The following is a 10,880-nucleotide window of genomic DNA, read 5'->3' as shown; positions in this document are numbered from 1 at the left end:
TGGGGAAGAGACAGGAACTGGCCTGGCATTCACAGCTGGCCTTGTGGTTGCTAGGGCCTGGCCTGGTGATCACAGCTAGGCGCTTGTGTTCTCCTGCTGGACACAAATAATTTCACAGAACGCCCACATTGGACAAGGCCACTCTGTGACCGTGGTGGAACAAGACAAAACAAGCCCACTTCATCATGATGTCTGAACACAGACAAAACATGAACATTGTCAGATCACAACAGTGACCAGACATTTCCTGGCTAATCTAAATGACTTCTGTGTCTTTGCCATTCGCTGCTTTAATCTTAACTTCATTCCTTAGACTTCGTGATCAAAATTATTGTTTCTCTGTAAGAGTGTTACCTCTCCCCCTTGCTTCCTGACAGCATCCAGGATCTACACCCTCCTGGGTCCTCCTTTTCCCAGCAGGCAGGGAAAACGTATATTTGCATCAACCTGGCTGGGCCAAAGCCCTCAGCAGAGCCCTGGGCTAGGGAGCAGGTAATGGGACCTCGACCCAGTGGACCAAACAACATTTTGCTTGAATTTAGTGAAAAGGAACCCACTGAGTACATAAGTCCTGGAGCTCAAATTCAAAGTACAGGGACGACAGACCAGAAGACTCTATTATAAACATTAAACCCGCCAAGAGATCAGATGTTAATTGTTTCAGACCTAGAAAAAAGTGATGGTTATGTGACACCATAGAGGTGTTGGCTAAGGCTACAATAGCAACCATGTTGCAATAGAAATGTATCAAAAATCGGTATGTTGTATACCTTAAACTCACACAGTGTTATGTCAACTATATGGAAAGGAAAGAAGAAAGAGAGAGAGGGAGAGAGGAAGGAAGGAGGGAGGGAGGGAGGAAAGAAGGGAGAGGAGAGGGATGGTGGGAGGGAGGGAAGGAGGGAGGAAGGAGGGGAAGATCCCATTCAGTAGGTGATTTAGGGCACCATGAACTGGGACAGGTTCACCACTCTTACGTTTTTATTTCATCTATTTGTTAGTTGTTGTTTTTTTCTTTAAGAAACTGCTTTCTCCTTTTTTTTTTTTTTTTTTTTTTTTTTTTTTGCGGTATGCGGGCCTCTCACTGTTGTGGCCTCTCCCGTTGCGGAGCACAGGCTCCGGACGCGCAGGCTCAGTGGCCATGGCTCACGGGCCCAGCCGCTCCATGGAATGTGGGATCTTCCTGGACCGGGGCACGAACCAGTGTCCCCTGCATCGGCAGGCGGACTCTCAACCACTGCGCCACCAGGGAAGCCCTGCTTTCTCCTTTAAAATCTCTTTTTTGTATTGTGGTAAAATATACATAAAACTGACCATTTTAAACATCTTTAAGTGCTCAGTGGCATTAAGCACATTCACACTGTCGGGCAACCATCCCCACCATCGTCTCCAGAACTCTCTCATCTTCCCAAACTGAAACTCTGTCCCCATTAAGCATCAGCTTCTCATCTCCCCACCCCCACTTCCCTGTCCTGATGTTTTTATATATTATCTTTATTTGTCGGAACATCTCAAAAAAAGGAAGTCAAATTTCCGACCGGTAAAAGCATCCAACACAGAGCAAAGCCCCGCTTACTGAAACCTCCCAGGAAGCACCTAAGACAAGCCCAAGTCTGATAGGTCCATAGAGTATGCCCTCCCCGCTGCAACAAGTAACAAGCCCTATGTGTTCAAATACATGTGTGTCCCTGGTGGTCTTGGGGCTGGAGGTGGAGAGCACAGATGTCTCTAAGGCTACATGGCAGGTATATGAGCCCTGGAGTGGCATTAAGCGGTACAGTGACTCAGACAGTTTGGCCTATCCTGTGCAGAAGAGTGTTAGAAAGCAGACAAGGAGGAAAACCTGGGGAAATGGGGATAATGGACATCAGTGGCCTCTGACATCAAATCCTCCACGCTGAAGTGGTTGCCGTTCCCAGCCCCGTTTTCCAGATGATAAAACTGAGTCTTCGAGAAGTCAAGTCACTGGCCAGGCTCCCTTGAGCTCTCAGGAGGCAAGATCCTCTGGCCTCACTCCTGATTTTCCTCCCGTTGCGCCCCCCCCCCCAGAGTTTCTGGGGGGCCACTGTGATAGCGTTGTCCCAGGCAGCTTATTGGGTCACAGTGGGCAGGGCTGGACCACATTTGGATGCAGACTCAGATGGAACATCTGAGTATCCTCTGGGAGACCGGGGACAGAGGGAGTCTCAAGGGTCAGGCCCATGCCAAGCGCATCTTCTAAGACTCATTAGCCCCCATGCCCCGCCTCGAGGTAAGTACAGTCTCCTCATCCCTGATCAGGAAACAAAATGAAGCTCACAGGAGCCCAGTTACTTATTCCAAGGTGACCCAGCTAGTCATTTCAATTGTCAGATTCTCCCACAGATTATCTGAAATCTTCTTGACCCTCAAGTATTTTATTTTAGGTGGTGAAATGATAGAAAAAAGAAAAAAAAAACACTGTGGTTTCATTAAAACCTTTGATATGTGTTTTCTAAAGAGATTGACATGAGCAAATAGCTGTGGGCTGAAGTGATCCAGGAGGGCCTCCCACAGGAGGTGAGGATGAGCCAGGGGTGCTGGTGGCATCCAAGGGTCTGGTCTCTAAGGTGCAGAGAGGAGGGTGAGGGAGACACCTCAGCTCTGAGCAAAGACCAGAAAGTCGCAGTCGGCTAAGTGGGGTGCTGGGAGCCTGGAGCTAAAAGCCCAGAGAAATGAGTAGGAGGTGTGTAAACCTCAAACAGCTTGAGGACAGAAAGAATAGTCAGGACCTGGGACAACTGCAGAGGGCAGGAAAACCAGTGAGGGGGTGCGTGGCAGAGATGGGACAGTGGCCAGTGTTGGGCAGAGAGACAGAAGTGGGTTCCCAGACATGAAGGAGCGGAGAGCCATGGCCTTGAAAACTGACTGAGAGTGAGGAGAATGGATTCCGGCAGCAAACTGTCAAATGCAGTGGTTAATTCTACAGCTCTTCCTGTTTCTCTGCACCAGCCTCAGGGCCTTTGCACCTGCTGTTTCTTCTGCCCAGAATGCTCTTACCCCCAGATACCCAAATGCCCCGTTGCCCCTCTTTCCAGTTCTTTGCTCAACTATCATCTCAGTGACGCCTTCCCTGACTATTTAAAACTACAACCCTTCCACCCAAAACCCCATCCTTCTGCCCTGTGTGACATTTTTTCCCCACAGCACTTATCAGCTTGTAACTGACTCTGCAAGTGATGTGATTACATTTATACATTACTGTTTGTCCCCTCTGGGCCCCATTACCATCTCCACAAGAGCAAGGCTCTTGGTCTGTTAATGATGGACCCCCTCTAGGGGCCTAGAACCGTGCCTGGCACACTATAAGTGCCATATGAGTGATGACTTATAGCTCTGCTTTCCCTGGGGGCAGGCAGAGGGGCTACACCTGTTTCTTTCTTTTTTTTTTTTTTTCCTTTTTTTGGCCATGCCAACCGGCTTCCGAGATCTCAGTTTCCTGACCAGGGATTGAACCCGAGCCCCACAGTGAAAGCCCGGAGTGCTAACCACTAGGCCAGCAGGGAATCCCCTACACCTGTTTCTTATGATGTCCAGTGCCTGGCACAGAGAAAGGAGTAAAAGGCAGCACTGACCCCGCGGGCACCTGCTCAGTCCCTTCTCCGCGCCCTCACAGGTGGCGCTGCGTCCCGCGATGGCCGCGGGACCCCTCCTGCCGTGCCCAATGTCCTGGCTGGAATTCCTCAAGGCCTCGCACTTTGCGCTGGGGCCCGACCCGCGGCTGCACGTGGACGCCAAGCAGTCCACGTCGCACCGGGACTTTCCCGCCTACCGGAACGTTACCCGTGGGCCGCTGTGCCAGCCGCCGCCCCGCGCGTCCCTCTCCCAACAGGACGCGCGCTGGGCCGGCCAGGAGCTCCTGTCGGAGACGCACTGCGCATATGCGCCCGCGTCACCGCTGCTGTCAAGGGAGCGGGAGCGGGAACTGGCACGGGAGCGCACGCTCGCCATGCAGGCCAGCAACCTGCACTCGCACGCGGACTCCCGCGCCCGCACCGGCCTCTCCACCGCGCGCGCCCACTTCGGCAGGCCGGCGCTTCCGGAGCGTGCCAGCGAGCAGATCCGCGGCGCGCGCCTCATCTTCGACCGCGACTCGGTGCCATCCCGCGACGGAGCCAAGCTGCCCATCCCGCCCAGCGCGCACCAGGATTTCTTCTCGCTCCACGACATTTGCCCGAAGCTCCGCGAGCCCTCCTGCCACTTCGGTGAGCGCGCGCCCGGGCACCCTAGGCAATTTACCCAACACAATGGTTCTCATGGCGAGCGGGGATTCTGTGCCCACCCCAGCGGACATTTGGCAATGCCTGGGGATCATATTTTGGTCTTCACGACTGGATGTGGGGGTGGGGGGAGAAGGTGGTACCGTCAGGGAGCGGCTGGAGGCCAGGGATGCTGCTAAACATCCTACCACGCACAGGAGAGCTTCCCACAGTAAAGAATTATCCAGCCCCAAATGTCAATAGTGCAGAGGCTGAGACACACTGGAAGCTCCTTGAGCCTTCGTTTCTGCATCCACACAATGGGCATGTCTCCCGAATCTCTCCAGGGTGCTGTGCGGTGGCCCGAAGTCATGAAAGCTGGTTTGGGGTCAGACAAATCTGCTAAGTGTCCCCCACCACCACCCCAGCTCTGTGACCTTAGTAGTTGTGTGACTCTGAGCAAGTCGACCTCTCCCAGCCTCAGTTCACTCACCTGCAAAGTGGGTGCAACAACAGGGCCCCACTTTATAGTTACTGGTGAAGCCGAAAGAGCCCCGAGTGCAGAATATGCCTGTCAAATACTGAGCACTCAACAAAGGGTCGCTATCATTCATATGATTTTCCAATTCTGTGATACAGAGGACCTTCTGGTAGACATCACTAGTCAGAGACCCTCCAAGCTGGGTTCACGGATTGTCAGTTGGCTTTGACTCCAGCTGGTTCTGAATTTCTATTATTTCTGGCAGGTTATTTGACCTCTCCGAGCTTCAAGGAGGCTTCAGGTGGGCGGGGGATAATATCGGCCCCCCAAATGAGGTGCAAAGCACTTAACCTAGGTACTGGGCTCAAAACTTGGTAGCTATTCTTGTTGTCATTATTATTATTGTTATTGGCCACACTGCACGGCTTGTGGGATCTCAGTTCCCCGACCAGGGATTGAACCCGGGTCACAGCAGTGAAAGCCCAGAACCCTAACCACTGGGCAACAAAGGAACGCCCTTGTTCTCATTATTTTTTATTATTTTTGGAGTGGGAGCACAGGAGACAGGATGACAGCACCTCCTACCAGAGACAGTTCCAGGCCCTTCCAGGCCCACCTGCCTTGACATGTAAGAGGGTAAATTGAGGCTCGGCTGGTGCTGCTGGTGGGGGGGGGGAGGAGCAGAGGTGGGCGCTGGGTGGTCTTGCCCTTCCCACCCCTGTCCTCCCACAGGCCTCCTCCAGCATAGAACTGGGAGACTTCAAGATTGGCTATGGGCCCATGTGTGCAGAGCAGAAACAAGCCTACAGGCCCCAGGTTTTGCCCCCAGACAGGTACGAAGGGACCATGGCCTACTACTAAGATGGGGCAAACGGCTCTCAATGACATGTGGGATGTGTCACCTAAGGCTCTAGGGCCAATGCTGTGCCTTTGAATTCTCCATCACCCACAGGCAAGACCCATTATTATGCCACACTTCCCACGATTAGCACCCCACAGCTCGGCCATTAGAAAGCCTGTCCCTCTCTCCTTTTTCCTGGGAGTTGCAAGGGCCCAGATCAGATGGGTCCTCCTCCCACCTCCTTATCTGCAGGTATGACAAGACCCAGGCCTCAGGCCACATCCACTGTGTGAATATTCGACCTGGAGATGGCCTCTTCCACGGCAGGACCAGCAAGGGTGAACACTTCTATGCCCGGGAGCCTGCTGCCTGCCCCGCCCCTCGCTCCCACAGCAGCCTCTCAGAGCTGCTCAGGACCTACTCTGCCACTGGCAGAGCCTTTTGCTCTTCACCACGACCAGACTCCAGAGTCGCACATCCTGGAAGGAAATGGGTGCCCTGGTCCGGGCAGCCTCACCACCTCCATGCACTTCTTCCACGGCCAGGTCAGCAAAAAGGGGAAGAAGGCAGCAGGGCTCATCAGAGAAAAGGGCTTCCCAAGCAGAGTGAATAATAGCAAGTGCAAAGGCCCTGAGGTGGGAGGGAGCTTGACATGTGTGCGGGGATCTCCTGGATCTGTTTGCGTGACATACGGTGAGTCGCTTAACCACTCCAGACCTCAGTGGTTCTGCCTGTAAACTGAGATAACAGCACCAACTCCCAGCGCCATCACGTGGGACCCAGAGAGAGTGTGAGCCGTCCAAGGTCACACAGCGCCCACTTCTGCCCTCCGTCCTGGCCATGGGACATCCCTGACACCGGGAGCTTCCCAGATGCCATGTGGTCCTACAGCCGCTGCCCGCGACCAAGCCACCCAGCCGCCACGTGCCTCATGAGAAATTGCAGAGTCACATAACCCTAGGGGAGCCGTCGCTGCTCGGACAGTTCTTCCAGACCTCCACGGGCACAGACTATTTACCCCCTGGGATGCAGAAGCCGCCGAAAGCGCTCAACCTCCACTTGCTGCAGAGCAACCTGCCCCAGGGCACAGGCGGTGAGCGAGGCTCCACCTCGGAAGCCCCGCCCTTGCCACAGCTGTGGTCCCGCCCCCGGCCAATCCCGCCCCGCTCCCTGCCCGAGTCTGGCTCCGCCTCCTGAAGGGCTAGATCCCACCCCATGAGCCAAGATTACCAACTGTGACCCTGAACAACCCCACTCCCTCGTGATCGTGACTCCCAACGCACCCCCCACCCCGTCATGGCCCCACCGCTACATGATTCCGCCCTCTGGTCTGGCCCCGCCCATCTCCATATCCGCCCTCTCCTGACTCTTACCCCTCCTCTTCTGCGACACTCTGGCTCCGCCCCCTGACCAGCTAGACTATTTTTCCTGCCCACCCCTCCCCCCCCAGCCCCCCACCCTCGCTAGTCTACCCTTGCCCCATCCCCTGGCGTCCTCAGCCCTGCCCTGGCTGCCCCGTCCTCCCTGCCTCATATCCATCCTCCTCCCCTGACAACTTCAGCACTAGCCCAGGCGTCGCCCTTGAACCCTTACCCCATCCTTAGTCTCTCATGTCCCTTCCCCCTGGGCCCTGCCTTTCCTCCCTCAGCCCCTCAGCTCAGCCACCCTTCCCATATCTCCAGAAACAGATTTTTTAACCATGAACCGGAAGGTGCTGAAGCCACACAGAATAGCTCCAGCCTCTATGACTGAGGAGATGCTACAGTGGGTGAGGGAGGGGGAAGGGGTATCTCTCTAACCAGGTAACCCCCGAAATCAGTGTAGAGTTATCTCAGGAAAATTATAACATCAAGTCAGACTCAGAGTTACTGTCAAGTCCACTCAGGGTCACTCTAGGGTCACCCCAGGCTCAGGGTCATCTTAATGTCATCCCAGCCCCAGGTCATCTCTAGCTCAGCCCCAGGGTCATGTCAGGGTCAGCTTCGTATCACCAGCCACAGTTATACTCCAAGCCAAGGGTTAGCTCAGAGTCACCTAGGGTCAACCCAGCCCTGGGGTCATTCCAGGGGCCCACCTGCTTTCTCTCCAGCTTCTCATCCAGCTCCTGGGTCAGCCCAACCTGGGGTTCCCTTTTGCCCACCTCCCCAGGACCCAATCATCAGCCAAACTGCGCTGAGCCCTTCCCCACTCTTTGATGTTCCCAAGGTGGTGCGGGAACTACAGGGTGGCCAGGGTGGGCCAGCCATCCTCCAGGCTGCCCTGCCAGGCTCCCCACCCTGACTCCACAGTGCAAGTATAGCCACTTGGAGCCCCCGCTGGGTAGACAGCGCTTCTTCTCAACCCTAAACAAGGATGAGTTTGCTTTCAAGTACCAGGGCCCAGCAGTGCTGAGATGGGACGACCTCCAGGAGAGTCATGTGTCCCTGGGCTCCCCTCGCCAGTGGGGCTGTGGGGCTGGGAAGGTGGACCCTCGGGCCCCCCAGACCCCTACCTACCCATGCTGCAGCATGGGTACACCAGCAATAAACACCACTTTGGCAACATCCCACCACTTTCCATCAGTCAGCCATGAAAGAGGATAGGGTGCCTGTGGGGTTGGTGAGACAATGTATGGCAGAGAATGACTCCATGGAGAAGCCCTGAGCTTCTGCAGACCCTGGGTGTCATCCCACTCTGGGCAGGGAGGCCATCTCAGTTTGTGCAAAACCTTGGTGGTCCGACGCTTGTAACGTGTTCAGGTGATACCACAAGTTCTTTTTTCTTTCTTTCTTTCTTTTTTTTTTTGGCTGTGCCACAGGGCTTGTGGGATCTTACTTCCTCAACCAGGGATTGAACCCAGGTCCACGTCAGTGAAAGCGCGGAGTCTTAACCACTGGACCGCCAGGGAATTCTCGCTGCCAAAATTTCTGAATGGTGTGGGAGGATGGAGTTACACTGTTGAACGGAGGCAGCGTGGTGAGAGGTTGAGAATGTAGGCTCCTGGGGCTGAATGGACAGAGTGCAAATCCTGACTCCTCCATGTCCTGGAAAGTAGTCTTGGGCAAGTCATTTGACCCCTCTGAGCCTCTATTTGCTCATCTGTAAAATGGAAATAAATAATAGCTCTCTCTCATTAGATTGTTATAAATGAGAAATGTACACACTGGTTAGTGTGTGTGGCTGGGGGTCAAGAAGGGAGAGCTTCCTTTCCAAGGATGAAGGTAAGGAGGGTGTAGGATGGAGCTCAATCATTGAGAGACTGGGTGAGGCTCAGAGGGGGCATGAAAGGGTGGACATGCTGAGAATGGCCCAGCAATGTCCCCTATTGTGAGCAGAGCCTGGAAGCTGAATGGTGCACTGGCTGGCTGGGCAGCTGGCCCCCCAGATCACAGCCGGGTCCAGGGGCAAATCAACAAAAGTCATCAGGATGTGATCAGGCCCAAGGGGGTAGGTGTTCAGCCAGAGACAGAATGAAAAGGGTGGAAAGGAGGAGTATGGGGTAGAGACTTGAAGCTGGTAAGTATGTCAAGGACATCAAGTATGTCAAGGACTAGTACCTTGGACAGCACCCCACCTTGAACTCTTGGGGTCTGATGAATCAGCACCAAGAAGCCAGATCTGTCTGGGATGATAAGATGGGCCTTGGTGGCCATGCCTGGGCCCTGCCTCTGCAGGCTGTTGAGAATCTGGTTTCAGGGCATGAACACGGCTCCCTGACCCTGTAGACAGACCTTTAAAGAGCAAGGCCCCCAATCCAGTGGGCCACTAATAGCCAACCTCAAGCCTGGCCAGGAGCCCTTTCCCCATGGGCAGCAAATCTGTGAGACCAGCTTGTCGTTTCCACAGGAAGGAGAGGAGTCCAGTTTTGGGTCCCACGGGGACAAGATGGACCTTTTGGCTGCAGTCATGGTATCCATGTTTTGACCATGAGAGGGTCTGCTAGAGGCAGAACACCTCTTCTGCTTGCTTCCACTAATGATGTAGATGACACTCATCTTCCACCAGTGATGTAGATGACACTCATCTGAATTACCGCATGATAAAACAAGCTTTCTCAATCTCGGCACTATTGACATTCTGGGTAGGATCATTCTTTGCGGTTGGAGGCTGTCTTGTGTATTGTAGGATGCTTGGCATCATCCCTGACCTCTACCCACTACCTGCCAGTAGCACATTCCTTCTCCCCCGCCCGGTTGTGACAACCAAAATTGTCTCCAGACATTGCCAAATGTCCCTTGGGGGGAAAAGTTGCCCCTGGTTGAGAACCACTGCAATAAACCCATCCTACAATGATTCCTAGGATCAAATTAGTCTCTCCTGGTAAAGCCGGTCTGCTTGTTGACCAGACTACATGTACAAAAAGCTTTTCCTTTTTGCCTTGCCTGCCAGGAAGCTCAGAAAGGTTGCTTTGATTCCATGTAGCTCCAGTTGCAGGATTATGTGTACTCCTGCCTGGTTCTAGGAATGGTTTAAACAACCGAGAGATCAGATGAGAAATAATGGGTAAGAGTTACAAGGAAACAGATTTCAGCACAACTTGAAGCATTTTCTAACAATGGAACTGACCAGCTCCAGGATGCGTTGCCTGGAAAAAACAGAAACTTTACTCAAGATGTCTTCAGTACAGAAAGACACTACATTATGATGATTCTGGATGTATTCTATGGATTTATGTCTATCCCTCCTATATCTCACTTACCCCCCCAGAAAAGGCATTTCATATGAACGACAAAAACTAAAAAGACTTATGAAATAAGATGAGTAAAATAGGATTGAACATGGGAAAACAGATTAATTTTTAAAGGAAAACATTTTATCAATGGTAATCATTGCTAAGCAGCAGACTTGTCTTTTTCTGTCCCTAGGCAAATGATTTCATGCTCTGACCCTCACTTTCCTCATCTGTAAAATGGGGATGGCAACAGTTCCTCCTTCATGGGGTGGTTACAAGGAGTAAATAAAATGTGCGTGTACCATTCTTTTATATATATATAAATTTATTTATTTATGTTATTTTGGCTGCGTTGGGTCTTTGTTGCTGCATGCAGCCTTTCTCTAGTTGCAGCAAGCGGGGGCTACTCTTCATTGCAGTGTGCAGGCTTCTCATTGCGGTGGCTTCTCTTGTGGAGCACGGGCTCTAGGCGCGTGGGCTTCAGTAGTTGTAGCACGCGGACTCAGTAGTTGTGGCTCACGGGCTCTAGAGCACAGGCTCAGTAGTTGTGGCGCATGGGCTTAGTTGCTCCACAGCATGTGGGATCTTCCTGGACCAGGGCTCAAACCCGTGTCCCCTGCATTGGCAGGCGGATTCTTTTCTTTCTTTCTTTCTTTCTTTCTTTTTTTTTTTTTTGCTGTACACGGGCCT

The 10,880-nt window shown here is 53.0% G+C and overlaps 1 protein-coding gene across 1 annotated transcript; it reads left to right on the top strand.

The window, feature by feature from the left end:
- Positions 1-3,640: 3,640 nt before the first annotated feature.
- SAXO5 (stabilizer of axonemal microtubules 5) lies at positions 3,641-9,442 on the top strand (the record flags this gene model as incomplete). Its single annotated transcript, XM_081232657.1, has 11 exons — positions 3,641-4,223; positions 4,857-4,912; positions 5,248-5,334; positions 5,431-5,531; positions 5,792-5,931; positions 5,975-6,084; positions 6,431-6,632; positions 7,222-7,307; positions 7,828-8,050; positions 8,904-8,965; positions 9,365-9,442. The coding sequence occupies exons 1-11, from the start codon at positions 3,653-3,655 to the stop codon at positions 9,440-9,442; spliced, it is 1,716 nt and encodes a 571-aa protein (XP_081088783.1). The 5' UTR covers positions 3,641-3,652.
- Positions 9,443-10,880: the final 1,438 nt, after the last annotated feature.

This window comes from Mesoplodon bidens (assembly GCF_964165515.1).
Source record: "Mesoplodon bidens genome assembly, chromosome: 4".
Taxonomy (NCBI): domain Eukaryota; kingdom Metazoa; phylum Chordata; class Mammalia; order Artiodactyla; family Ziphiidae; genus Mesoplodon; species Mesoplodon bidens.
The sequence above is the reverse complement of the archived record's forward strand: the minus strand, read 5'-3'. Positions and strand labels throughout refer to the sequence as shown.